Source organism: Typopeltis vanoorti, chromosome 11 (assembly GCF_054136105.1).
Source record: "Typopeltis vanoorti isolate ZY-2024b chromosome 11, IOZ_Tvanoo_1.0, whole genome shotgun sequence".
In the NCBI taxonomy this organism is placed as follows: Eukaryota; Metazoa; Arthropoda; class Arachnida; order Uropygi; family Thelyphonidae; genus Typopeltis; species Typopeltis vanoorti.
In genome coordinates, this window is record NC_143559.1 from 81,535,073 (window position 1) to 81,561,880 (window position 26,808).

Here is a 26,808-nt window from a genome sequence, read left to right on the forward strand (position 1 = left end):
TTAATTAACCACAGCAAAATGATCGTATAGCAGGGCGAAAGTTGTCCTTGAGATTTCTAATGTGAGTTAGCAGCTGTGCGTTTAATGGGCTGGTCCTCAGTGAAAGCAGACAAGAGTCAAATGATCGTGTACCTAAAATACTCGTACTTTCATCCACAATTCTCTCTAAACGTATCACATTTATGGATCACTTAAAAGAAATACAGACGTAGAAAAACCAGAGAACATACTAGGCAATTACAAATATACTTCGTATTTTATTTAATATTGTAACAGACAACAGTGCTACTAATAAATTATTTACACATTTTCAATTCTAGAATCAATTTTATATTCAACAACTTCACTGTGTAACATCAGGTAACTCAGGTACGTTATCCCCAAAGTTGGGAACAAATTCACCGGAACATAAGAAGGCATGTTAAACTTAGAACAGGGAGAATAGCCTCTCTGATTTGTAGCAATTAACCTTTCGCAATATGCATGTATACGAATCGAGACTTGAAGAATGAGGTAGGAAGAGAGAGAAAGGACACTTGCATGACATTTTGTTCGTTTCGGTTATTCAAAATAGAACGTTAGACAACAAAAACACAACGTTCATTATCATTAAATCTAATCAATAACTTGTATAGATTACTTCTTTGGTTGTAATATTTAACTATTAAGAAAATATGCATCCTGTCAATCAACTATTCACATCAATAATTATAAATAAATGGCTAGAACAACATTCATTGGTTCCTATTCTGTACACTGACAAGACAGTTCGTTACTGACATCACTTGACTATTCACTATAGCTATTTGTTCTCGTTTTACTTACAAATAATTTCATAAATACATCGCGGGAAGAAGGAAGATAGACATTAATAGTTTTAGTAACGAATTCTATAACAAAATGTAAAACTTATTCTGTGCATTGTCTTGCTGGATCCAACACCTTCCTTTCCGATGACAGAGGAAGTTCCTTGCAAAGCTAAGAGAGAGAGAGAGAGAGAGAGAGAAGAAATCAATTCTGGAAAGCTTTGTGGGCTTTCATCCCACAACAACTGAAAACACAAATCATCGTTTGGTTCGTTTATCTCTTTTTCAAACCCTTGATCGATATGATGACGATGATCCACTCCTTTTCTTCTTATACACTAACACTGCTACGATGATAATAATTATCACCAACACCATCACCGAAATCCCAATAATAATCGGCACGAAGTTGACTCCTTCCTCAGGAGGAGCTGGATATCCAAAGTGTGCCGATGCTACATTGGACAGTTCACTAATACTGCCGGATCTGTCGACAACTCGAAGAGCAAAATAAACATCACTAGCTCCAGTGACATTATGGGGTCGTAGAAGAGAATCGTCTAACTTCACTATCAAAAACTGAGCTTTGCCAGACTCCGCTGGGATAAAGTTCCCCATCTGAATCTGCTTCTTTGTTATCACATAACTCCGATTAAATCCATAAACGAAAATGTCTTCTCTAGGAGTTGCTCGTAACTCCACATATGACTCTAAAAAAAAAAAAAAAAGTTCTTTAGATATCAACATTAGTTTTATTGTTGCAACATCTGTTAATTTTTTTTTGGGGGGGGGGAATGTAACTTACCGTTATCTGGAACCCCTGAAGAAGTCCATTGTAACGTAACGAATTTGTTTCCATGAATTCCTTTCATCGAACTGACAATATTCAAATCGGTTATTCTGGAAGGCGGAATTTCTCCTTCATCTGACAGCAAATCAAACGAGTCTACATTCGAAATTCGAGTAAAATTAAGATCTTCTTCTTCTTCTTCTTCCTCCTCCTTTTCTGCCTCTTCAGTACCATTCGTTTTCTTTTCTTCTTTCTTGGATTCCGTGAACATTCGAAAATCGCCAGAATTGAATTCATCAGAAGAGTTAGTTCTTGGTCGTTCTGGAAAAATGAAAGAATGTATCATCCAGTAGAGTTTCTAAGTTTCCAAACAGTTATCCGTTTACATTTGCAAAAAGAAATAACATTTTTTATAAGAATAAAAATAATTAAATCCTCTAACGCCGTTTATTTTCCATAGAGAGTAAGCGGGGGTCCGTTAGCCCTAACTAACATTTTGAAGATAGTTAGGCAGCCAGACTCTATCCTTCAAGAGTTTACTCATAGTATGCCCACACAATCAATGACTGGGATTACTACGAATGAACTTTTCGGGAGACAGTACGGCTCTTTCCTTTTTTTTCTTTTTTCTTTTTGTTATGTGGAGTTAAAAACCCAGTGACCTGTTGAAAAAAACGTTAGTTGTACCTTTGTTATGAAATATCCTGCCAGTTACTTTACTTTTATCAGTCTACTAGCTAGGATTGTTGTACAACTAAAGCCACAGTGAAACAATGCATTTTTCAGACTGATTTGTTTGCTGTGTGAATGTATTTGTTTACTGTTATATGAGACGTATCTTCTTCGTTCGAAGTCGAAAGTTTCCTTTTCTTGGAAAACAAAAGAGGATTAAAAAAAGATACAATTTGAAGGGATTATAACTGTCAGAAATGAAACCTTTGAAGAACTATGCCATGCACAGACCGCCCCAATTATTTCTGGGTTTTCTGTTTAAAGTTATTCATCCTTAGTCTTGCATTCTGTTTGTTGAGTGCTTTTGGATACAATAAATAAAGGTAAGTTTCATTTTCTCAGACATTTTTTTATCTCATTCACCGACGTTTTATTTCTGTAATTTTGAAATCACTTTTTTTTTTGGTGAAAACCTTTTTAGAGCAGTTTGACGTATGGCACTTTGAAAAGAAAGATTTGAAACTCATCGAAGACAAGCGAAACGCATTTTTTATTTTATTATTTTTTTAATTAAACGTAAGTTATCCAGAGAATTGACGCAGTTAACGAACAGAATATATTTTCTTTATATCCTAATTTCGCTCGGTATCATTCCTCCGTATCGATATCATTCTTCATTAAAAAGAACGTATTCAATTTGAGTGCAAGTAAAATGTAGTCCTGTATGATTTCTTGGAATAAGGATCCCTCTTCGTTTATCTTTCCTTAAAAAACTTTGCCAGATTATGCTAATCCAAGTGTAACGCTCACGAAAAACACCTTCCCCCCACCTCTATAGTGCTGTTACAGAGACGAAACATGAACACCGTTTTGTTGGACAGATCTGCGTATCAAATCTCAGAAAGGATTCGAAGAATAGTTTTTAAGCATTTCCAACTGAAATCGAATTAACAAGTCTTCGACGGCGGCAGAAGAATTTTGAATTCCTTTGCCTTCGTTTTGAAACAATTCCATGTTTGATGTCTAGAGTTAGGGTTAGAGAATCCAGAAACCCTATTCCAAGAATAGAACTGTTTCAAGCGACTTTAGGCTTACACTAAGCAGGTTAGTGGTCTCACAGAGGTCGATGAAATTCATCCCCAACCTAAAAACACATCGTACGAAACTGAAAGGTTTCAGAGATACAGACAACACCGAATGTGATTTTTAAAGATCGATTGTCAGTGGTTTCCCAGTAGCTGAAGAAACTGGGTATATCTTCGCAAGGAACAATGCATCTGCAATTGAGTTAAGCGTAAACTTCGTTCTTATCTAATCCAGAAACTTTTGGGTAGAACTTCACAGCTACCAAAGTATGAACCATTTGTTGTTCTAAGAACACTGAACATTGCGCACTCCTTCGTTGTGCAATCTTTTTCATTAGGCCAAGATCATGGACTATGTTTAAACGAGAAAAATGAATAAAGCCAAAATATACATTTCACTATGAAAATACGGCAGAATATCAGACTCAAAAATTTTACCTAGGGTAATTTACCCCCCCCCCCCTTCATCATTATTCATGCATGATGTTTTGATGTTAACTTTAGATCATCCATATCAGTCTTAGGCATAGCTCTCACACATGGAATGTTCTGACTTCCCCATAAAAATTAACAAGCATTTCAAATATCAAAAATGCCATAAAAAGTTTTAAAATATACACTCTCCCTCCAAACCCTTTAAAAACCCTTTGCAAATAATAATAAAAAAAAAATCACGTCATGTTTACCAGCTTCCGGGTCTCAGCACTAACATCAAAATCATGTATTGCCACTTACACGCATCAAAATCTGATCCTCAGCGAACCTCAACTGAACACTTAAAAATTATCTGATGCCTCCTTAAGAAAGAAGAACCGTGTGCTTTTTTCAGGTCTGATATTCCATACCAAAGGTTACTAAATCTTGAATCGACTCAATACCACCGAATTATGGATGAAGATTTCATTGTTTTTCTTTGTTGCTTTCATTTGCTGTTTCCTTCTCCAAATTCCGATGACCATACCGACGTCTTTTATTATTCATCTAATTACCGAAACTGTGAGGTAATATTCCTTGGAGACCTCAAGGCTCATAACACAAACTGGTCCCTTCTGTTGTGTAACAGATTCCGTGACCTCTCACATGCGGGGTTCATATTAAACAATTGATTCTCTGTTGAGCTTGTATTATTCCAGTTCGCATTATGTTCAACCATGTAAATGAAAGTCCTTAAGAACAACATGCAAATTCAACGAAGCTAATAATTTCAAAGTGATTTCAAATATCAACGTTGAAAAAGTGCCGCTTGGGGAAATGATGGAGAAACTGAAGATTTTGAAACACCCTGTTCAATAAAAAAAATAATAATTAAAAAAATGGGTCGCTTAAGGGGTCAAAGCTGTATAACTGAGAGGAGACCTCCACATCGCCTTTCAGGAATGCGGAGAACCGACTTGGCTTCTGACCTAATGTCTAATCCTCGGGTATCTACTGGGTATTGAACGAACGAGGAAGGGTTGGCAATTTGGGATTTAGCGGACCAAATTGTATACTTTTTATTGGCTTAAACTACAAATGCACATGATGGTACAACATGAGATTTCATGGTGGCTGGGGCGTCGCCTGGTTAAAAAAATCGGGAACCAGGGCAAACAGAGAAGAGTCAGCTACTGTAACAAGCTCCAAGTGAACATCTCAAAGAAGAAGAATAAACGAAACATCAGAAGAACTGAAGATAAGAACCATCAATATAAGGAGTGATGGAAAGGAAATCGAACTTGCAGAAGAGCTGAAAAAGTACACGTGGACATAATTGGCATCATTGAGACAAAGAAGGCAAAAACAGGTGAGATCTTACTAAATAATAAGTATAGGATGTTATTTTCAGGAAATAAGGATCAAGGAAAAGAAGGAGAGATAGTATTCAATACCAAATAAAGATAAACGTTTGATTGAAAGGCAGTTTCAAGTAGAGTTATGTGGGCAAACTTCAAAATAGGGACACGGACAAAGAAACATTTGTGCGTATGGTCCCACAGAAGGTTCTTTAAAGGAAGAAGTGGAAGAACTCTATGAGTCATTACAACAGGCAGCTGACATAAAAAAAAAATGGAAAAAAGTAGGCCTAGTTGTAGATCTAAACAGCAGAGTAGAAAATTAATTTCACCAAGCACATAGGAATGTTTTGGGAAAATTTGGAGAAAAAAGCAAAGCTAATAATAATGGACTAGTCATTACTAACGCCATGTTTCAACATACAGATATGCACAAATACACTCACGTGGAAAGATGACCCAAGAAATAAGAAAAGCCTCTTTGGCTATGTCATTGTTGATAGTGATATCTTTATGCTCGTTCAGGATACGAGAATGTACAGAGGATTTGAAATTGGAAATGACCATTACTTAGTACTAAGTAGGATAAAAATGGATATCACATTGAAAAGAACAGTACGTAAGAAAGTTTTTAAAAAATTAAAGTTGAGCAGCTTTTGCAGGTAAATTGTAGACGTGACTAAACAATCATTATCGAAGAAGAAATGAAGCAAATCGAAAAAAAAGAACTAAATCTTAGAGTCTCAATTGCAAAATATGAAGAAAACATTGATTCAGCTACGGAGGTGTTTGGTGAAGTTGTCTTCAAGGATAGAAAAATATGAACGCTATGGTAGACGCAAAAGTTAAAGAAGCAGTCATGGAAAACAAGAAAGCATAACAAATGTTTCTAGCAAGTAAGTCAGCAAATGTCCTAAAAGAATATAGAGAAATGTAAGAGAGCTAAGCTGCGTATAAAAGTAGCTAAACAAAAGTCATGGAAAGACTTTGATAGGCGGATGGAAAATAAATATCAGGAAGGTGACAAAATGTTCTTCAGGCTATTGAAGAAGCTTAGAAATGGAGGAAAGAATTCGGCAAAAGGAATCAAAGATGATAAAAATGACATGAAAACTGAAAATAAGGGTATCCTAAATGCCTGGAGTAATTACTTCGAACGACTGTTAAACGAAACAATCAGGGACAACACCATACTAGAATATTTTCAAAAGGAATGCAAAGAGGAGTACACTTCAATACTCAGGTAGAAAAAGCCATCAAAAATTTGAAATGTGGAAAGGCACCTGGAGTCGATGTATTTCTACGGAAATGCTGAAGTATGGAGGTATAGACGTTCCACAGTGGCTGCACTGTATAATTCAGAGGGCCTCGTCAGAAGGTCAAATTCTAGATGATTGGAGTGGAGCTCTCATAGTACCCATCTGTAAAAAAGGAATAAAACTGAAACCAGAGAAATTTCTCTCCTGGTGTTCCTGGTAAGATTTATGCAAGCGTACTCAAAAATTGTGGAAGAAAAACTCGGAGAACAACAAGCTGGATTCAGGTCAAATGGAGGTTGTCAAGATCCGATTTTCACGTTAAGACAAATAGTTGAGAAATCGTGGTAATATGACAGAGATCTGTATTTAAGTTTTGGAGGTCTGGAAAAGGCATACGAAAAGGTACCCAAGAAAAGCTTTTCAAAACGCTACAATTAAATGGGATGAATGGAACATTATACAGAGCAATACATAGTCTATGTTTAAGTTGTAAGTCAGCCATTAGAATTGAAGGAAACACGGGAAAATAGTTTGACGTAAAATCAGGGGTAAGAAAAGGATACCCATTATTTCCACTCTTATTCGTCATCTATATGGATCACATTATGAAAAAAAAAGTGGCATTAAATCTGATGTTAGAATAGGAGATATCAAACTTAACTCTTTGCTTTATGCAGATGATGTTGTACTCTTAAACACATCGTATAAGTCTCCAAAATTGTCTAAATAAATTGAATAAAAGCTATAACAAATTTGGCATGAAAAGCAGCAATAAAAATACAGACCAAAACTATGAACATAGACAGGAACTTAGAAACTTCAGCTATATGCTGAATGGAGAATCTATAAAACATGTAAAACATTTTAGCTATTTAAGCACAGTTTTTAGTGACGATGGTAAATTAAATGTGGAAATCGACAACAGAATAAGCAAAACTAAGGTGGTGGGTACCCCAACAGAATAAATTTCTATGGAATGAAGAGAAATTAGCCAAAACTAGCAGTATACAAGACAATGTTCAAGCCAGTTTTAAGTCGTGGATCTAAGAGCTGGGTTAGAAATAAGGCACTTGATCAAAGAGTAGAGACCACAGATATGAGGGTTCTCAGAAAGATTAGGGAAGTGAACCGATGGCATCAATGGCAGAATCATATTAAAATGAATATTAGAAAGTAACTTGGCATTATTAGCATTCAAGAATGTTTAGAAAGAGCTGATCTAAGGTGGTATTGGTCACTTATGTGGAATGGAAAGGTTAACCAAACAGGTGGCTGATGGCAAGATGACAGAACAAAGACCCAGAGGAAGATCAAAGTCTAGGTGGATTGTTTCAGTCTGAAGTGCCTTAGAAGCATGGAATATTAAATATGACAATATTGAAGCGCTCACAAGTAATAGACTAATTTGGAGGAAAATTGTTGATAGGAGATTAATAATAAAGTGAACATGTATTGCTGTCATAGTAACCTGAACACCCCTTGAGGGTAGGTATCAGGAAATTGATGATGATGAAAAAAATGTGAACACTCAAAATATAAATGTATAATTTCTGTTCAAACCAAATTATAAATTGAATTTATATACTAATATGTGTATATCGCTATTAATGCGAGATAATATAGATAATAAGAGGTAAATTAATAATATAGTTTTATAAAACTATGTTTCTTTCAGTATATCTCTTGCAGTTACAAAAACAATAAAGATGAAAATGAATTTATCACTCAACTACTATTATTACACCAGAGATATTTAACTCTGAGTACCATCGTTTGATGCAAGTTGAGTGATGGTTTCCGATTCTGTTATTTATTAATTGTTTTAAATATGGATAATAAAAAAAGCTGAAGTATGAACTTTTATGTTAAAAATAAAAATGAAATAAAACAATAAAAAAAATTAAAAGGTGATTAGGACGACACTCATCTTAGACCTAAAGTGACTGAAAACGTATCCGATTTGATGAAGGTTTGATCTAAACTTTAGCCACCGACGGTACTAAATACACTACCAATTTATAACTATATTTTAATACTACGTTAGACTTTGTAAGAGTGATTCAAACTCACTTTTCATGTCCTGTAAAGTTGGAATTCTTGTGGGACGAAGTATCACCGTGTGGTTTGTGCTCATAGCTTTGACCATTACAAGATAGCGACCTACGCCGTTAAACTGATTCACGTATGCCGAATACACACCATCGTCTTTGGAAGAATCAGCACCTTCATTTTAAAAAATATATAAATAAGTATTAATCTACAATGAAAGACAAAATCCGCTGGATAACTTAATCTATGTAACGAAAATCTGTGCTATTTTATCAACAACCCATCTCACAATAATTTAAGATTCTTTAATGTGCTGGTGATACAAAATGTACTGTTTTTTTTTAAACTATTACTCTTACCTGCTCCGTTGTCGAAGAGGTCAAGGGTCATATTCCAGTTTTCCGGTCCGGTTATAGTCGCCGTAACGTATGCGTTCAGAACGGGTTTAAAATTTTTCCTTAAATCAGCAAACACTTTTATTTCTTGAGGAACTTCCATTTCCTTCTTGCTAATCCAAGCTCGCAATCGTATTGGCTGGAAGGTTTCGTTTCGAACACTAGCTCGAGCCACGACGTGGACGGGAATTGAAATTAAAGCCTGATTTTTCAAATCCACTTTAATGGTACCAACCTTGTGGGGAAAAAAAATGTTAATATAATTGCCGACGACAGATTGTTTTTTAACGCAAAATTTAATGAATATCAGTAAACCGATCTTCATTAAAAAATTGTTTTGACAATCCCTACCTCACTAAGCTCTAACATCCTAGCAAGCATCTTCCCATCTTCTGAGATGACTATTATGTTTCTCCGATTATTTACAGACTTTTTGACTTCATGTGTCCGATGCCAGTTAGAATCGGATCGGATGTTATAGCCAAGTAACACCCTTCCGCTAAATTTTAACTCTTCTGAAACAGTACCATCGGCGCTCAAGTAAGACACACCGACATTTTGCAGTTGGTCACTAGAGATCACTATCTTAGTGTCTTGGCCTAAATCAGCATCAACGTGGATGTAGACGGTAGTTGTGCTCTCACGTGGTAGACTGATCACTTCGTCGAAAATCTGTATCGTGAAAGAAAAGACCAAGAACATTACATAACGAACGATACATTACAATTATTGTCATACAGTTATAAACATTTCAACCGATAAAGTCCCAACCTTTTCCGATCTTTCCTCCCAAGGAATATGTCTGTCAGCAATTTCTTCTAGTATTCTTTTGAAAACCGCCTCCTCAACGTCCGTTCCATACTTTACAAGATAGCATTTACCTCTGGTTGAATTGCTTAGTGCTTGGAGCTTCTCAGGCAGTTTTTCTCCGAAAACTATAGAGTAGACTACCACTGTAGACTTCAGTAATTTTTCGTAAAGTTTGTCAGGCACTGTTTTGGCATGTCCAGGTTTATCTTCGCCTGTGATTAAGATGATCACTCCTTCCTGGGAACTTAAATTCCGTTCCAGTTCCTGCAAATATATAAGAAAAAGACGAATACAGTAGTACTGAAAACCATCAACCGAACCAAAAGGTACAAAAACATAAGCACAAATTTATTTGATTCTAAATATGTCTCATCAGTAGAAGCTAGACCCTTAGATATACGGAAAGACAAATCAATAGCGAAATCATATTTTTCATATGCATGTAGGAAAATAGTGTATCACCAGATTATTCAAATACTTCGAATAAAACACGGACGTTATTTTCTATCGAAATATTTACAAATCTAACAGGCTGAAAATTTTAGGCCTAGTTTTGCAGAAGATTAGGCATATTAGTCGCTCAGTTTATATGTAGTTTCTCTTACTATTTAAATTACAGGTCTGCTTTTATCTCGAGACATCCTTGGTTATCGATAGTTTCATGTTGCTTTGACTGTTGGACATTCAGATAGCTTGTTATCATTAACAAAAAGTCATTTATTATGCGCGAAGATTAAAGTAGAGACCAGCTTACCACCCAACGAGAGTTCACTTATGATTAAACTTTTTGACATAGGACTACTAAGGTCTTCAACTGAGAGTTTTTTTATTTATTTATTTTTTAGATTTCTGCGTGGTTTCTGATGGAAATCAACAATTCGAAACAGTTGTCAGACGAGAACCTAAAAGCACTAATGAAAGGTGAAAGCAATGCACACAAAGGAAACTCTATGTGGTATAAAGAAGGTTATATTCTCATAAGTTTCTTTTTATATTTGGAATAAATGTGGATATTCTATAATATTCTATATTTAATTATTATTATTATTATTATTATTATTATTATTATTATTATTATTATTATTATTATTATTATTATTATTATTATTATTATTATTATTCCGAACTCCGTCAAGAACTTCATTCTCTAAAACTACAATACGAACGTTTAAATCAGCAACAACATAAAAAAGATCTTGTCATAAACGGTCTTCCTGAAACTGCACCTACAGAAAACCTCAGAGACGTGATTTTAAAATTAGGCCATGTAATTGATATCCCCCTACAGCTTAACGACATTCAGTCCGTAAATCGGATTCCTAGGAAGAGCAAAAACCAAGGCTTCTCACGACCTGCCCCAGTCATAATTCGTCTTAAGAGCAAGTCCACAAGAGACAATCTCATAAAAGCCAGCAGGCAGAAAAAACCAGTTGCCAAGGACTTGAACGCACAGCAAGACAATACACCAATCTTCCTATCCGAATATTTAACACCATTCAACCAGAATCTGTTGTACCAAACACGAAAAGCAAAAATGGAAAAAAATTACCAATTTTTGTGGACCAGAGATGCCAAAATATTCATAAGGAAGTCACAAACTTCAAAGCCGACACAAATTAAAAGCGCAGAAGACATAGAAAGGCTGCCACTGTGAAGAAAAAAGCCTCCTAAATAGTTCAAAAAGAAGCCCGCAATAAAAAAAGAACGTGAACCATCAAGACAGATGCAATAACACAGGATATATCGGCAATTTCACTTTGATCCGACCTTTCAGATCATTCATTTGACCTCCCAAAGATCTGCCTACTTCCAACACAGCAACCAAATCAATAACAAATATATGTATATATAACCAGTATCACCCTCAGATAAGCTAATTACAAAGCTTCGAGGGTGCAGTTGAGTAATATCCCAGTAGTAGTATTTATCTAACATTATTCACTTAACATTCTGTAATGAATTCTAGTAGTAAACAGAAAATGTGATAGTAATACTTCAGTTATATATTTAAGTTTAAAATTATATATTTAATTTACAATTTAAATTTAAAAAAATTATTATTATGTGAACTGCAACATAAGTAATATTGTTTAACTTGTGAGTCATTAATAACAAACACCATTACCATGATTATTATTAATGGTAATAATACACACAAAAAAAAAAAAAATTATGTATATTCTAAAATCAAAAATTCTGTATAATCCTTATACTAATTACTGTAAATATTATTATTGTATGAAACTGAGACATAATAACTTTTTTTTTTTTTTTTTTTTTAAACAAAAAAAAAAATTTAAAAAAATAAATAAATAAATAAAAAATTACTACTATTATACTCAAGATAACTATTGTATATATGTATGTGTAAATATTTTAACAGTGAACAAAAATATTATTTATTTTAAAAAAATTATTATAATTCAAAAATATTAATAACTCGCCAGTATTTGTTATTCACAATTGTAATGTATTATAAATATTATGTATATATATATACGTGTATATAAAACTATTGTTGTATCTATGTATGTAATTTATCTGAGACAAAAAAAAAAAAAAAAAAAAAAAAAAAAAAAAAAAAAAAATTATTATTATTATTACATTTCATGCGATCCTCAGAAATGTTATAGTTAGAAAATATATCCCAACTTTAGAAAAGGATGAACAAACGTCTTAAATGTATTATTAAAGTAATGCCAGATAAGTGGGTAATAGCTTGGTGGCTGTGTGGGCACAAAGTGAAAAAAAAAATCAGTAAGCGATCTAGGTGGACATGTCTGAAAGGGGATATCAGACCATTACTTTAAATTTTCGTGATTTTTACGTAAATCTGAGAGTGGCATGTAAAATCTGGTGCAATTTTTGAGTACATCATGAACCTATGCCAACTTCTTCAACCATTTCATATATAAAAAAGAATATTTATGGCACTTCGTTAAAAAGTAAACGAATAACTAATTAGGTCAAATATTGGATTACTTGGTGAAGATCCCTTTCTTTAAACTGTTCTTTACCAACCTTCTCTAAAACCATATCGTCAAAAAACTAACAGATATTTAAATAATGTATGATAAGAAGAAAGAAAGAAGAAAAGTAGTCTAAATATTGGGGCCATTTGAAGCGTTTTATGAATAAAAAAAATGGTGGGATGTCTGTTGTCTTAAATAGACGGAATTTAAATCCTAAAAGGGGCAATAAAAATTACACAAAGACATTTACTCTTCTGTTAATTGCTATAAAGAAAAGGAATTTCGTTATCTTCATTTATCTCTATGATGAGTTTGCTGATTAAATATTTTTTTGTTGTTTTTTTTCATGCGTCAAATGGTAAAATACTTAAAAAGACATTTACTTCCAAACTTCTGGATAATCCTTTTTCTATAATGGACACTCCAAATTGATCACTTGGCAGCTTTTTACTCAGCTGTCCCCTGTTATCGTTGCTAATCTTGGTCATCCGTAGAGAGATTTGAGCTTGCTCGCTGAAACTCACTATTCCGACCTCCGATTGCAAAGGAAGTACGGTGGCAATGAGGTACGCACAAGATTTTTTCACTACGGTGAGGTATTCTCCCTGAAAATAAACGTATAAGAGTTGGCTAATATTTCATAATATAATCATTAATTAATAAATAAAAAAAATATATGTTATATTCAAAATCCCTACTCTGAGTACCTAATATTGCTACATCGTGTCTTTTTCAAATATCAGATTTACAAGCAACAGAGAAATTATTTCTGATGTTGAAAACATGTAAGTCGGAATCCCATCTGCAATGAGACGAACATTCATAAGAAATTTTCAACTGAGGTACTTGGTCTCATAACTTGCTCTCATTCAGGCCAACTGACACACGCAAACATAAATACACGGGATTGATAGCATTTGTTGCTTTAGACATAATTTCAAAGGACCCGTATTTCGCAGACGTAGCAACAAATATTATCTTTCATGTCACAGTTCCAACCGTTGAAAGAAAAAAGCCTATTTTAATCTGTGAAATTTACAACGTGAAAGTCTTAAAGAAAAAAAAAAAACATCTTTATAGGCAACGAAAGTTGTCCCAAGCGGATTAACTAAAACATCACTAGTGTGAGATAATGCATTTAATTATTATTTATTTCTTTAACACGTCGTCAGCTAGATATGTTATAAGTTGTATTGAATTACACCCGAAACTGTGACCCTCAGCGTGATACATTTTATTATATCAGTCTATGTGTACAAAATCCAGTACAGTAGTTCGTGTTTCCATTCTCCCTCCAAGACAAAGCTTTTTCTTTTTCTTTTTTTGGCATGATGTCAACGAGGTTGAGGAAGCTCATTGTTAGCTAGTTTTCTCCCTGACAGTAACAAGGAACTGTCTCAATGGTTTAAATGGGTGTCGTCAGTTTCCTTTTCCTCCCACGCAACTAAATAGAAGAGAGTCAGAACTCATTACTCAGTGCATCATTTCTAGAAATAAAGAAAAATCCATCTCGGAGTCATTTAAAATCGCATCGAGTTTCTTAAAGAAAGAAAGCGGTATTAGGAAGCCGCGCCATTGAAACAGGATATGTCATAATACTCTTTTTTATTAGTTCGATCACCAGCTGGCTTTCACAGGTAAAAGTGACACAAGAGAGCGGAAGACAACTACCGCCATCTAGCTTTTATTCACCAAACAGAACAGACAAGGCTGTTTATTCCTGGTATCTTTTTTTTTAGAAGACTGATGGGCACCCAATCTTCATTCTTAGCTGTCACTGACAGTTGGCCCAAGGCTACCAATGATTTTCATAGGCATACCGGGAGGAGAATGCTGCAGACAACTGCTGCCATCTCGTGATACATAAGTCTAACACTATATTATTATCGGAAATAGTGCCAGTTCTACTATCAATTGAGTTGCAAGATTAAAAATTCAAGTTTCCAACAAAAAAACCCTACTTGAATGTGCCAGAAACCAACTAACTTGGCAACTGGCTTAGCAAAACTTCATCTAGTTTAACATTAAGATTTAATTTTATTTTGCCTTAAGCACATCACTGCATATAAAATTTATCTTAACAGAATTCTTATTTTATGTACAACTAACCTCTGAATATTGACCAGTGTCTATAGCCAACATGTAACGTCCTTTAGCGTTTTTCTTCGGCATTACGATTTGGAACTTAGGCAAAATAGAGTCTTTTGTCTGATTTATTGTCCTGCATAAGTATAAAAATCAGAAATACTTATTATCAACAATGAGAAGTATTATCATTTGTATTTTTATATTCATTGTCTTCAAGCGTACAGTAACAACCCCACGATACTATTCTATGATGTTCTAAAAATATTATTCATGTGTGCTTTTTTTTTTTTCATAAGTTCATTTTATGACGGTAGAGGGCACTATAGAAAACAAACAAAAAAAAACAATACATTAAAGCTGTTATATTAAATAAAATAAGCACAGCTTGGACAGAAATTTACCAGGCATGACATTACACAAGCTAAATTAAGTTAAAAATAGTTTACTTCATGATTATTTAAATTTAAAGTGGCCTTCATCATTAACAACGAAAAACGAATTAATCTCCTTTGAACAGAAGAATGAGCTTAGCGATTATCGTTCAGGAAACGCATACGATTGACGTCATAAGTGACGTCACTTACCCATTGTTGTTGACGAAGTCTGAATGTCTGTTGATTACTTCTTCAGTGCTAGCATAATTACACATGACGTTTTGCTTGTTAGGAGACCATATATTGTGACGAAATTCTTCGCTTCCGTTGCAAAAATACTTCACCTGAAACAAGTACGAAAATATGGGTTAAGTGGGAGATTCGTATCCAATTGTTAACCGAGTAGCTGAAGTTAGTAATTGAGCGCAGGAAAGATGACCTATGACAGATTTTACTTACAGAGGGTAGAAAGGTGTACATGAGTGATGCCTTAGAAGAACTAGAAAAGTCAGGGAAGAAGATGCAATCTGGATCAGGAATATAGTCCTTTGAGAGGCTGCAGTAATCACCGTTGGTTCTTCTAAACCAACCTTTGATTTCGTTCCTACACTGTGTAGGATAGATCTGAAAAGAAATGCAAAAAATTGAACTTTTTTATTTTTTAAATTCTAATTTTGTTTCTTTCTTATTTGTGGATGCAAATCATAATTACACCAAGTGAATTTAATTTTTCAAATCCTCAACAATCGATACTAGGCTATTTACCCCCATCGGCAATAGCTTTTGTGGGTGCTTTCTCATACAATTTATTCGGCACTTAAGTATGAACGAAAATTAAAACTGAGTCATTTATCTTAATCTTTCTTTGTTCTTTGCATTTTATCTTCAACACCGGACGCACTTAATATCAATTTCAGTTTTTTTTTTTTAATTGTTTGTTGGACTACAGACAAGCCTTAATGTCGTGCAGCGACACCTAAAGATAATGCTTTTCGTTTCCCGCCTGACTAAAAAAAAAAAAAAAAAAAAAAAAAAAACACCACTGCTCTACAATTTGCTTATTTATTTTTCAAACCAGCTTTGCATAAAACTGATGCTCCCGTAAAAATTATTCCTCATGTTTCTGTTGGTATTTAATATCTCTGATTTCATTATAAATAGTTAATCTTACTCGTAACTGCTTCTTATCAACATTTTCATTGCAAGTTAGAAGAATTTTCTTTGTAGAGATGCACATAATAATAATTATTATTATTGTTGTTGTTGTTAAGAGAGACCTCCAGGGAGTCAGGGACTCATCAAGGGAGGCCTCATACTACACGTACCACTTATCACACTTGTTCTTGAATTCATTCACTGCTTGCACATACAACATCCAATGGCAATCACGCACCACCCTATGAGAGAAAATCTCCCCCACCCCTTCTTAGCGGTCTTCATTCTCAGATTCCAAGGATGCCCTCTCGTCCTTTCCCCACCCTCCATAAATTGAAAAATTCCATCAACTGAAATCCTGTATGATCCTTTCAGAAGTTTGTAAGTCTCAATCATATCACCCCTCTTTCTCCTGTTTGCCAGTGTCTTCAGTCTACAAATTCGCAATCTGTCTTCATATTCAGTCTTCCACAATCTTGATATCATTTTAACACTCCTTTGTACTCTCTCCAATATATCAGAATCACATCGGAAACCAGGAGACCAGACCTGCGCACAATAGTCCAAGTGAGGTCTTATCAAGGCCTTGTAAAGAGGCAAAATAACATCCTTATCTTTACATGTGAACGTTCGTTTGAGCATTGCAATTATCTTTTGAGTTGTATTAGCAATCTTTTCCACACGTCCCATAAACTTCTACTTCCTATCTATTTAACACTCTAAGATCCCTTGCTTCATCAGTTTCTTCTAGCCTAATCCCGCGAATACAATACGACATCGGATATCTAATCATGCCGAAGTGAATTTACATTTACTGACATCCATTTTGCCATGCCCACAATTCCAGCCTATTCAAACCATTCTGCAAATAGTGCATATCAGCAGCACTCCTGACTACCCATCTATCTTTGCATCATCAGCAAATAGCTGAATGTCGCTTGTCAAATTCTTTCCAATACGATTAATATATAAATTGAATAACAGTGGACAGATCCTTGTGGTACACCACTTGTTACTTTAAATCATGCAGACTCACATCCCCCGTATACCACTTTTTGATATCTGTCAGTCAGCCATCCTCTTATCCAGGCTAATATTTTATAATCTAAACTCATATTCTCCAATTTATTCAAGGATCTACAATGCTGTATTCTGTCAAAAGCCTTAGAAAAATCCAAAAGTATCATGGTGTAGCCAGTGAGGCCCAGCCCAAGGTATTTTTGCGCCCCAAGCGTGGAGCCTTTGGGGCGCCCTCCCTGTAAAATTGTTGATATTCCAAATATTTTCGAATCAATCTGCGCTCCCCAATATTTTGTCGCCCCAAGCGATGCCTGGTGAGCTTGTATCCATTCCCCTCGTCTAGCTCAATGGTAACATTATTATAGAATGTGTGCAAGTTGCTGCAACATGACCTTCTCTTAGTAAACCCATGATGTTCATTGCAAAGTAGAGATTCACTGTCAACCCATTCCTGAATGCAAGCCGTAACCAATTTTTCTAAAATCTTCACCATCACTCCTCAGATATTAATTGGTTGATATTTGGATACCTCGGTCTTTACTCACCGCACTTGTGCAATGGGATTACCGTTCATTACATTCTTTCCATTCCTGAGAAATCTTCCCTGTTCTGCGACTCATATTAAATAGCCTGGTCGAAGGAATGGCCAGTTCAGCTGATCACTATTTTAGCACACGTGCTGGAATCGTATCACATTCAATTGCTGAATTCTTATTCAGATATCTTAATTGATATCTGAATAAGAATTTCGGACATATCCCCAAAGCGGATATTATTGTAGTTATTTTTTGTCAGTATAAGTAGTTTATAATAAAAAAAAAGAGGAAGTGACTATGAAATAACGTGATGATATTTTTATTTGCATTGCTAATTTCGGGACCGCCTTATTAAGTTATTATTATTATTATTATTATTATTATTATTATTATTATTATTATTATTATTGGAGTAATTGTATACTGACCTTGCCACCTTTGCGATATAACACGGGGTAGGTAGGGTCCCCAGGAATGCCATATTCATCGAAAACACCATATCTTAGATGGGACCACTCATGTACGAACTGCCTTCCTAAACCAACCAGCAGCAAGACAAGTCAAGCATTATTAGTGAAGAACATCTCAAAATTATTGTATAATCCTCATAAAAAATAAGTGCTACGTCTACGGACTCACCTGCACTCCCAAACAGATCTTTTGCAGGTCCACTAGCATCTTTGAAAAATTGCGGAGTGAGATGGATGTATTGTCCTTCCTCCCCACAACCACCTGGTTGGAAAGTGTAAGGTCTGTCTCCGTAAATAGGGTTCGGAAGACCAACCCTGATATGGGCATCGTCTCTGTACTCTAAAGGAGTGGTAATTATATAATTTGCACGTTTAGTCCAGCTAGATGGTACAGCTATAGTAACAGACTTGAAAAACACCCGCTCCCTGGTGGCTTCGAAAAGTAACTGCGATGCTTCATTCATCATTTGCTAGAGAGAGAGAGAGAGAGAGAGAGAGAGAGAGAGAGAGAGAGATTAATTTTATCATGTTCGAATTTGAGGTTCAGTTTTCCAATTCAAAAATACAATAATAGTGAGCATTTTTTTCTAATTATTATTCTAATTTCTTTCAGAAATATGTTTACCATATGCCGAATATCTTTCCCATTCGCTGGCCAATTTGGCCAGCAATTTTTCAGTATCTTATTCAGTATAATGAATATATGGTAGTCCTTTAAACAGAGACCAATCCGTACATGACCACATTTACTAGCTATCAGTTCTTTTCTTACAGCAAACGACATGAATTCGATGGTCAACTTTTTAACAAAGTCAAATTTCTGGCTAGATGGATGATGGGAGTTCTACCTGTGTAGGCTTTCTGCAAACATAAATGTTAATAATGCGCCATCAGGAAGTTCGTTTGTTTGAATTTATTTCCGAAGGCAACTGAGGTTATGAAACCAGGGTGTTGTTTGTAAACTGCGCGTGTTCTTCTGATCAATTTGTCTGATTGTGGTATTAAAAAAAAAACCGAGTTTCCACGAGGGAAATCTTCCCACCACCATGTGAGACTGGTTAACTTCCCTTCAGTTCCAAAGTTCCGATAAGACTTCTACAGATGGGATTTGAACCCAGATCTTTCCAAGCAACGGACATTGTCAGTGCCGACTGAGCCATGAAGGCTACTCTCCGTCAGCAAGACGATGAATGAGACAGGGAAGGAAAGATAAGGAGTGTCAATTTTCACGTTTAAAGTAAATTTGATGCTGCAGTTGATTCTGTTCATCTCGTGAAGGAAAATTTAAAGTTCATCTTTAGAGGTAGGCCATATGGCAAAGCAGTACAATAATATCTTAATGAAATTATTCTACTGCTTTATTATTCTACTTAAAAAGTCGTTTCTTTATTAGATTACAACGGCATTACAGCCTTACGCTGTTACTTGGAATCATCCTACGTAACTATTGCATTCAAAGAAGAGGAGAAGATGTTAGGCATCATCATACAAAACAGAATTCAACAAGAATGAAGAGATGATATTCAATTATGAATGTTCCGTACTCAGAAACCTAATTTCTGCTGTCTCTGTTCATCCTCTATCTCTTTCTTGCCATATTCTGTGTTTCTCTTGTAAATTAGACATGGGAATAGGAGAAAAAGAAGAGAATATATAGTTAGTACAGTTTTTTTTTTTCTGCTCTTTATGGTTCCCAAAATTGGCAACATAAATTTCATTTCATTTGAGCAATTTCTGGTTTCTTATTTTAAAAGTCTCTTTCGCCATGTGAATTCTGTAATATTAGCTATTACTAGATAATATAACTGTTTACATTTTCAATAAAGTTAAAAAGTAATTAATTTTAAAATGAAACAATAATTCAATGAAGTTTAAAATTTTAACATCTGTAAATAACAGTTTGCGTTGATTTGTGGTAACTTCCACGTTGCTAGATCGGCGAAACAAAGACAAAGAACATTTTGTGGCTCTTCTTCATCTGGGATTGGGTTGTCTTTGATAGGGATAAATAGGATTTTTAACTTGAAGAAACTGAAGTTTTTAACCCGGCTACTTACAAAATACCGATATTAAAAAGATATTTATGTCATGTATAATATTAGTCAGATTTAGGAACACAACATGGCTGACATTTCACTCAACTATTGCAGTAATAAAATGTGAAGTTTCTTCAAGTAAAAAATTGCAGTAATAAAACGGGATGGCCACTAATTAGCAAAATGTTATAATTAAAAGAGCGCCACCTACTTCCATTTTGAATGAAAAGAGGATTTATTGTTATTGCACATTCAGTTTTGAAAGCTTAAAATCAGCCAATTAACAAGGAAGCATTTTTAAATAAGAAATAATCACGAAATGATAACGCAAAAAGTCGACATAGCGTTGTGTCCATAATCTACTTTTCCTCTCTTTCTCTCTCTAACTTCAACTAATGTCAGTTGTTACAAGCTTATTCGATTTAAAAGCGAATGCTTTGTAGTCTCCATTTTGGCGTTTCACGTGCAAGACGTTTCATATTTTAGCGCTTGAATGTAATTCGGATTTCAGTTGGATTCTGTTAAAAAAAAAAAAAAACGGCATTTGTTCATGTTTCAGAGAATTGTTCAAGATGGTGTTACCGCAACGAGATGATGATAGATGCAAACAGTGGACTTGGATTCGGAATACTACGCTGGTATTTTTATTAAAAATTAAACGAAGAATAGCTAGTAATATGTTGACAATAACAGAAGAGAAGCAGCTAATTTGGATAAACACTCATACGAATAATTGCTTTGCTAACTTACTTTTAATATTAAAATAAGCAGATTGAGAAATTTCGAGTTCAGAAACAGAAACCACTAACATTCCATTTCTTGTCTGTGACGGTTTGATTACCTCGATATTTACCAATAATTTTTTCTTATTTAAAGCCGTATGATAAGAATATTAATTAGTGTCACGTAACTGTTGCAATGGATTGTTGTAATTAACTATTCAATTAAATTGCAAATATAAACGTTGGTGAACCAAAATAAATCGACATTTTGAAAAACGCAAAAATGGTGCTGAAGAACTCTTCTTGTCCATCACCTTCGATATTTGTGCGTTGGCCACTCGCCAAAAGAGCCAGGGATGCCCCTGAATTAAAGTAACACCAGGAGAGAGCACATCCCACCAGTAATTATGTCATTCAGAATATCCTAACTGAATACGCTTGGAACGAAGTCAACGGACACCCCATTGTCTCTTTCAGCAAGACAATGCCCCGTGTCAACATATTACTAGCTATCTGCGTGGTTTGTGGACACGAACGTCACCACACTTGACTGGCCTCCACAGAACCCTGATCTCAACCTTACTGAACTCCAGTTCACCCCACATCTGTGGGGTGAACTGGAGCGTCGGGTAAGGTTAAGCGTCGTCTGCCCCACAACAGTCCAGGGCCTAATTACAAGCCAACAGGAAGAATCATCCGAAATTTCAATTGATCGTATGCTTGTGGAAAGTGTTACCGGTAGGATTGTTGCAGTAATCGCAGCGAAAGGAGGTCTTAGTAAAGTATCTTATTAAGGCGGGCGCCATGGCTGATTGTTCCTCATACTATGGTGACCGTTGACTTTATTCCAGTGTGTGTGTGTGTGTGTGTGTGTGTGTGTTATTCTTTGCTGACTTACCTTGATTTCGTCCAAAAGTTTGTCATCTTCCGGGACATTTTTATCAATGGCGATCAAGATGTCTTCGTAACCATTGTCTTTTAATGTAATCTGACCACCAACGGACTCTCGAAATAATACATTCAAGCAGCATACGATTAGCACGAACGAAGAAGTTGGTGCAATAACCATTGTTTTGGGAGCTGAAAAATAATAAAATAATCACAAAAGAGAAATCGAAAATCTCAATAATAAATACTGATACTCATAAGTAGATATTTCCATTAATCACCCAAACATCTGGAATGATGGTTTTGTGGTCTGAAACACGGTCTCATGTCGGCTATCACACGAAGACTTTTTTTGCAAAATGTCATTTTTTACTTTTACAACAGCGAGTGATTTCATATGCATTACCGATTTCTCTGAGGTCACTCTAACGTCAATAGAACGATGCTTTTTTAAAGTTTTTATTAGGCCCCAGTCTTTCGTTTATTGAATTTAAGAAGTGCCAAATTTGGGTAGCAGTGTCCTGGATTGTCAGCGTGCAGACAAAGAAATTCTGGTTATATCTAATATAATATCAGTCAGTGACACGTCATATACTTAAGAACATAGATAAAAATAAACTCCACAGAATTTTTTTTTTTTGTATTGAAGAAATGAAATTGGATCAGAGATAAGGGAAAAAGTCTTTGTATTTTGGAATTCCAATGATCCGGCGTGGGCCTAGGAACCAAAGAAATTATTGCTATTTTTACTCAAAGGAAATACCAAAAAATAATATTTTACATCCTACCCCGATGTTCCAATAAAGGCCCATTAATCTGATGTTCATAAAAAATGATTGCGTGAATTTTCAATAAGCCGCATCTTTTTCTCCAAAATAAAAAAGTGACTGTTACAATATTTGTGACATGGATTTGCGACATGGATCTTATCAAAAAAAAAAAAAAAGTGAGCTATAATAAATATAACTCACCTTTCGTGTTGATAGTTTGTCCACTATTTACCATTCGTTTTCTAATTAATTAAAAAAAATCTTCCAGTTCCGGGGTGTTATAAATCAAATGTTTATTCAGCTTATTCTGTGTGTCTTAATAGTCATGAGAATAAATAGTTTAAAATAATTGTAATTACATCTATCGGTAAATCTGGAAACATAAATCACATTGTATACACCCTATAGGGAAATAACTAACTGGATAACCATTCTTTCAGAATTAAACTCAGATATGTGTAGTGCTATCATGAATAGCACGTGAAACAGAACTTATATTGGGACAGTTTTCTGAAACAGATCCGTAAGCCTTTTCAACATGACAGTGGACCATATTTTATCATAGATGTTAGTGCGATATGGTTTGAGGAAGGAAGAATGGTCTAAAACACTCAATTCATCACAAACGGGTGGAAAGTATCACCGAAAAGAGTCGGATGTGCAATCAGAACCAAAGAAGAACTCTCACACTATGGAGCTGAGTTTGCATGCAAATTAATTTCCTTGAAAACAGTGCTCTCCCCCCCCCCCATACTTATTTCAACTGAGAAAGCTGGCTGCTGTTTTCGAGGCAGAAGCGAATATTTTACAAATTTTATCAGTTGAAGTGGCTTCATAACGTTCCGAGTTTGGTCTTTACAGTAGGACTTCCAGATTATGTCAACATAAATAAATAAAATACCTCGACGCTCATGGCACAATGTTTGTACGGTGGCAAATATAAAATTTGCCATCGTACAAACACTTTTAATGGACTTTAGGGAGGGATTGCAATTCTCATATTAATAAAAGTAATTCTTCCTCTCCAAGTTCTGCACTTGTGTATATTAAGCAGAAACAAAACTAAAATAAATAAAATCTCAATTTTGCAAACCTATAGAATACATAAGGCCTGTGTAGCTCAGTGGAAGTAGCGCTTGCGTCCTCTGCGCTTGGCCGCTTGAAGTTAGACCTAGGTTCTAGTCTAGTCGCTGACTAAAGGAACTTTTTCTAAGCCTATCTTCGACCGGTTCCCGAGTTAGTCGATCTCTGGCACAGGCAAGCGGGTTTTTCCTTCCGGAAACTCGGGTTTTTCGTCCCGTAAACTCAAGAAAATCGAGTAGTACCCACATTATTTCAGACAGTGACATATCGTGTTAGGGTTAGGTACCAAGAGATGGCAGCACTTGTTTGCCAGCCTCTTCATCGGCAGCTGCTATAATTAGTGATAGACATGGGCAAGCTATCTCTGATTGGCTACCGGTGGAGATTGAACTGTCCACTCAGTCTCCAAAAGCTAGATAGGGTATAAAGGCCTCGCCTACTCCCTATTAGGGAATAAAAGGCGTTAGTTGATTTTTTTTTATATAATACTTAAACCCATACGATAACTACTTTATTGCTATTTTTAAGCCTTTATTTTATTTGACGAACAATCCCTATGGTTATATCACGAAGGAAGTCGCTTCTAAGCAGAAAATAAAAAAAAAATACAACAATTAAAAAAAAAAACTTAAGTAGAAATTTTTCCAATCACTGTTGTAGATCTAAAGCCAACACGGGTCCCTGGGTTAACGCTTACATAATTCCAAAACTCTGATCTTGAGTCAACATGGTATTCTTCAAGGCACTTCTGGCTTTACATTAAGCGATGTAAATCATCAACCACATAAAGGATGACAAGTGAATGACTTTTCCATAATGAAACACAGCATCTCCTGACTGCATTCATCACTAACCTGAACAACAGCCTAATAGAAATACATTTTTATGTATTGTTTTCTGGATAACCAATTTGACAACTCACAATTCACTCCCAAGTTTTCATTTCTGATTTTGAACAAAGCTATATCCATGGATGGTCTACCTCAAACTAAGAATTCTTTCTCCTATAGAGTTTATTTTCAAAATTTCTTATAAATTATTCAGACAACATTACACGTTGAGAAATAATATCCGATTTCATGTGCTCAGCATTATCACTTATAAATATTTCAATAATTCTTGATGTTCACCTATAAGATTCCAAATCAGCCTCAGACGTTTTCTCTTGAAACAATTCTCCAATCAAGATAATATTTAAATTGCCTGGTTAACAGTGCTCATGAAACATGATCTCATGGCTAACCAACCTAATCGAAAACTGATGTTAAGTGAAAAATTAGGCTTTATTTGCGCGAAAATAATGCTATTGAGTCACGAATTTGGATACGTTTGAAAATAAGCTGAATCCGAAAAAGATTTCTCAGTTCCAAGTCGTCAGTTCAGTCGTCTTTTTGACCTTCTGTGGCTTAAGATTTTCTTGTCTCATTAGATCTTATTCATCTGCTGTCTCCACTGCAAATTGGGAGAGTTCTAATTCTGAAAATCATTCTCACGTCATTGAGTTCTTATCCTTGAAACTTGTTTACTTGAATTCCGACTTTCAAAGTAAAGCCTTCTTACATATTTCCTTGGTGACTTTCATGTCCACTCCAACTGGCTCCTTATTTTCCAATTCCATTTACTACACTGGAAGTGATGCTGAGGTATACGCTCAAAGCAACGATCGAAAGCAAATTATACACTCAACCAAAATACCTCACGATCCTGTCTGCTTCTCCACCTTTTGGATCTTTCTTTAACGAGTTCTCTTTGCAGGTACATTGTTCAGGTGATCTCTCCTCTTGGTAATTAGTTGGAATCTTATACAAGCTTCATTTTTAGTGCAATGATGCTGCCCTCAGCCAAATGATAACAATGTCTGTTTATCGTTAGTATTATAATAACATCAGTGTTGTTGAAGTGGTCACACTATCGTTTCCATTCTTCCATCAAGGAAGAACGGAAAGAATACAGGAATGTTTTGTTTCCGTTCAATTATTGCACAACTTGTGTGCAATAGCTTTTGTCCATCGCTGCTTTCACTCCTCCGTTATCACAAAGACATCTGCCCATGAATTAACATCTCTGCAAGATTATAGTTAGCTGGCATTCATCCCACAGTATGGAAATAAGTCCATATCCGATTGATTACATAAAACCGGAGATAAGTATCTGCGGTGAAACCATTGATCTATTGCTTTGACCTCATTTCTAGTTAACGTAATGAAGATAGCAGTCTACATTCAAACGACCAACTTATAGTGCTCAAACATCTTAAATTTCGATATCGTATACAATTAGTGTCTTAAACACTGATCTCCACACGTTCTTTCACTGAGGCGATAATAAGCTAGTCACCATCAACTGCTTTATCCAGAAAAGTTTTGCTCGTCTTTTTTTTCCATAAAAAAGACGTTATTTCTTGTCACTTTACTTTTCATAATGATAATGCTCATCTTACCAGTCAAGACCTGATTTCAGTCCTCGGATTGATTTTTATTCCCTTCCTAGTAATTCCATCATTTCTATAGCATCCTCCACCCTACAAAAAACTTGTCATTCCCTTCCGTTCAATACAGTTTTCATAGGAGCAGGTTTGGGTGGCGGGTATTAGATGCACCACATTTGAAGTGATGCACCTACAACTTGTAAGGAAATTATTGATGTTGACTGACGCCCTCTCTCAAACACGTTTCACCAACTATCTCGCAGAGGGTCAATTTCTGTCTCTTTAACAGATGTTGCCTGAAATTTCACTGCTCAGCAAACAGCATCTGTGGGAAAACCTTCTTTATGGTAACCTACAGGAACATGAGCAACAGCTGCCCAACATTGTTTTACAGTCGAATTTCTTAATCTGTTTTGTTTTGTTTCCATTTTTTATGTTAAACAATAACGTGGTATATCGTTCATTTCATTTTTCTTTAATACTGTGAAGTGAATAAATGTTACTGAAATGGTACTGCATAGCGCACTCGCTTAGCCTTCGCGAAATTTACACATGGATTGGAACGTGAAATCCCTCTAGGACGTGAACAATCTTTATAAGGACTTTTTACGCTAAAGGTGGTAGCCAG

The 26,808-nt window shown here is 35.3% G+C and overlaps 1 protein-coding gene across 1 annotated transcript in view; it reads right to left on the reverse strand.

Moving 5' to 3' along the window:
* Positions 1–237: 237 nt before the first annotated feature.
* LOC150101795 (calcium-activated chloride channel regulator 1-like) overlaps positions 238–26,808 on the reverse strand; it is a 39,312-nt gene continuing 12,741 nt past the window's right edge. The window contains exons 2-14 of the mRNA XM_090400291.1: positions 21,910–22,091; positions 18,423–18,723; positions 18,212–18,318; positions 15,532–15,696; positions 15,283–15,416; positions 14,720–14,831; positions 12,994–13,215; positions 9,600–9,902; positions 9,180–9,500; positions 8,793–9,063; positions 8,455–8,607; positions 1,612–1,917; positions 238–1,516 (exon numbers count right to left, since the gene is read on the reverse strand). Coding sequence (XP_090256417.1) covers positions 1,092–1,516; positions 1,612–1,917; positions 8,455–8,607; positions 8,793–9,063; positions 9,180–9,500; positions 9,600–9,902; positions 12,994–13,215; positions 14,720–14,831; positions 15,283–15,416; positions 15,532–15,696; positions 18,212–18,318; positions 18,423–18,723; positions 21,910–22,080 — 2,991 coding nt within the window. The 5' untranslated portion in view covers positions 22,081–22,091 and the 3' untranslated portion in view covers positions 238–1,091. The remainder of the gene's footprint in view (positions 1,517–1,611; positions 1,918–8,454; positions 8,608–8,792; positions 9,064–9,179; positions 9,501–9,599; positions 9,903–12,993; positions 13,216–14,719; positions 14,832–15,282; positions 15,417–15,531; positions 15,697–18,211; positions 18,319–18,422; positions 18,724–21,909; positions 22,092–26,808) is intronic.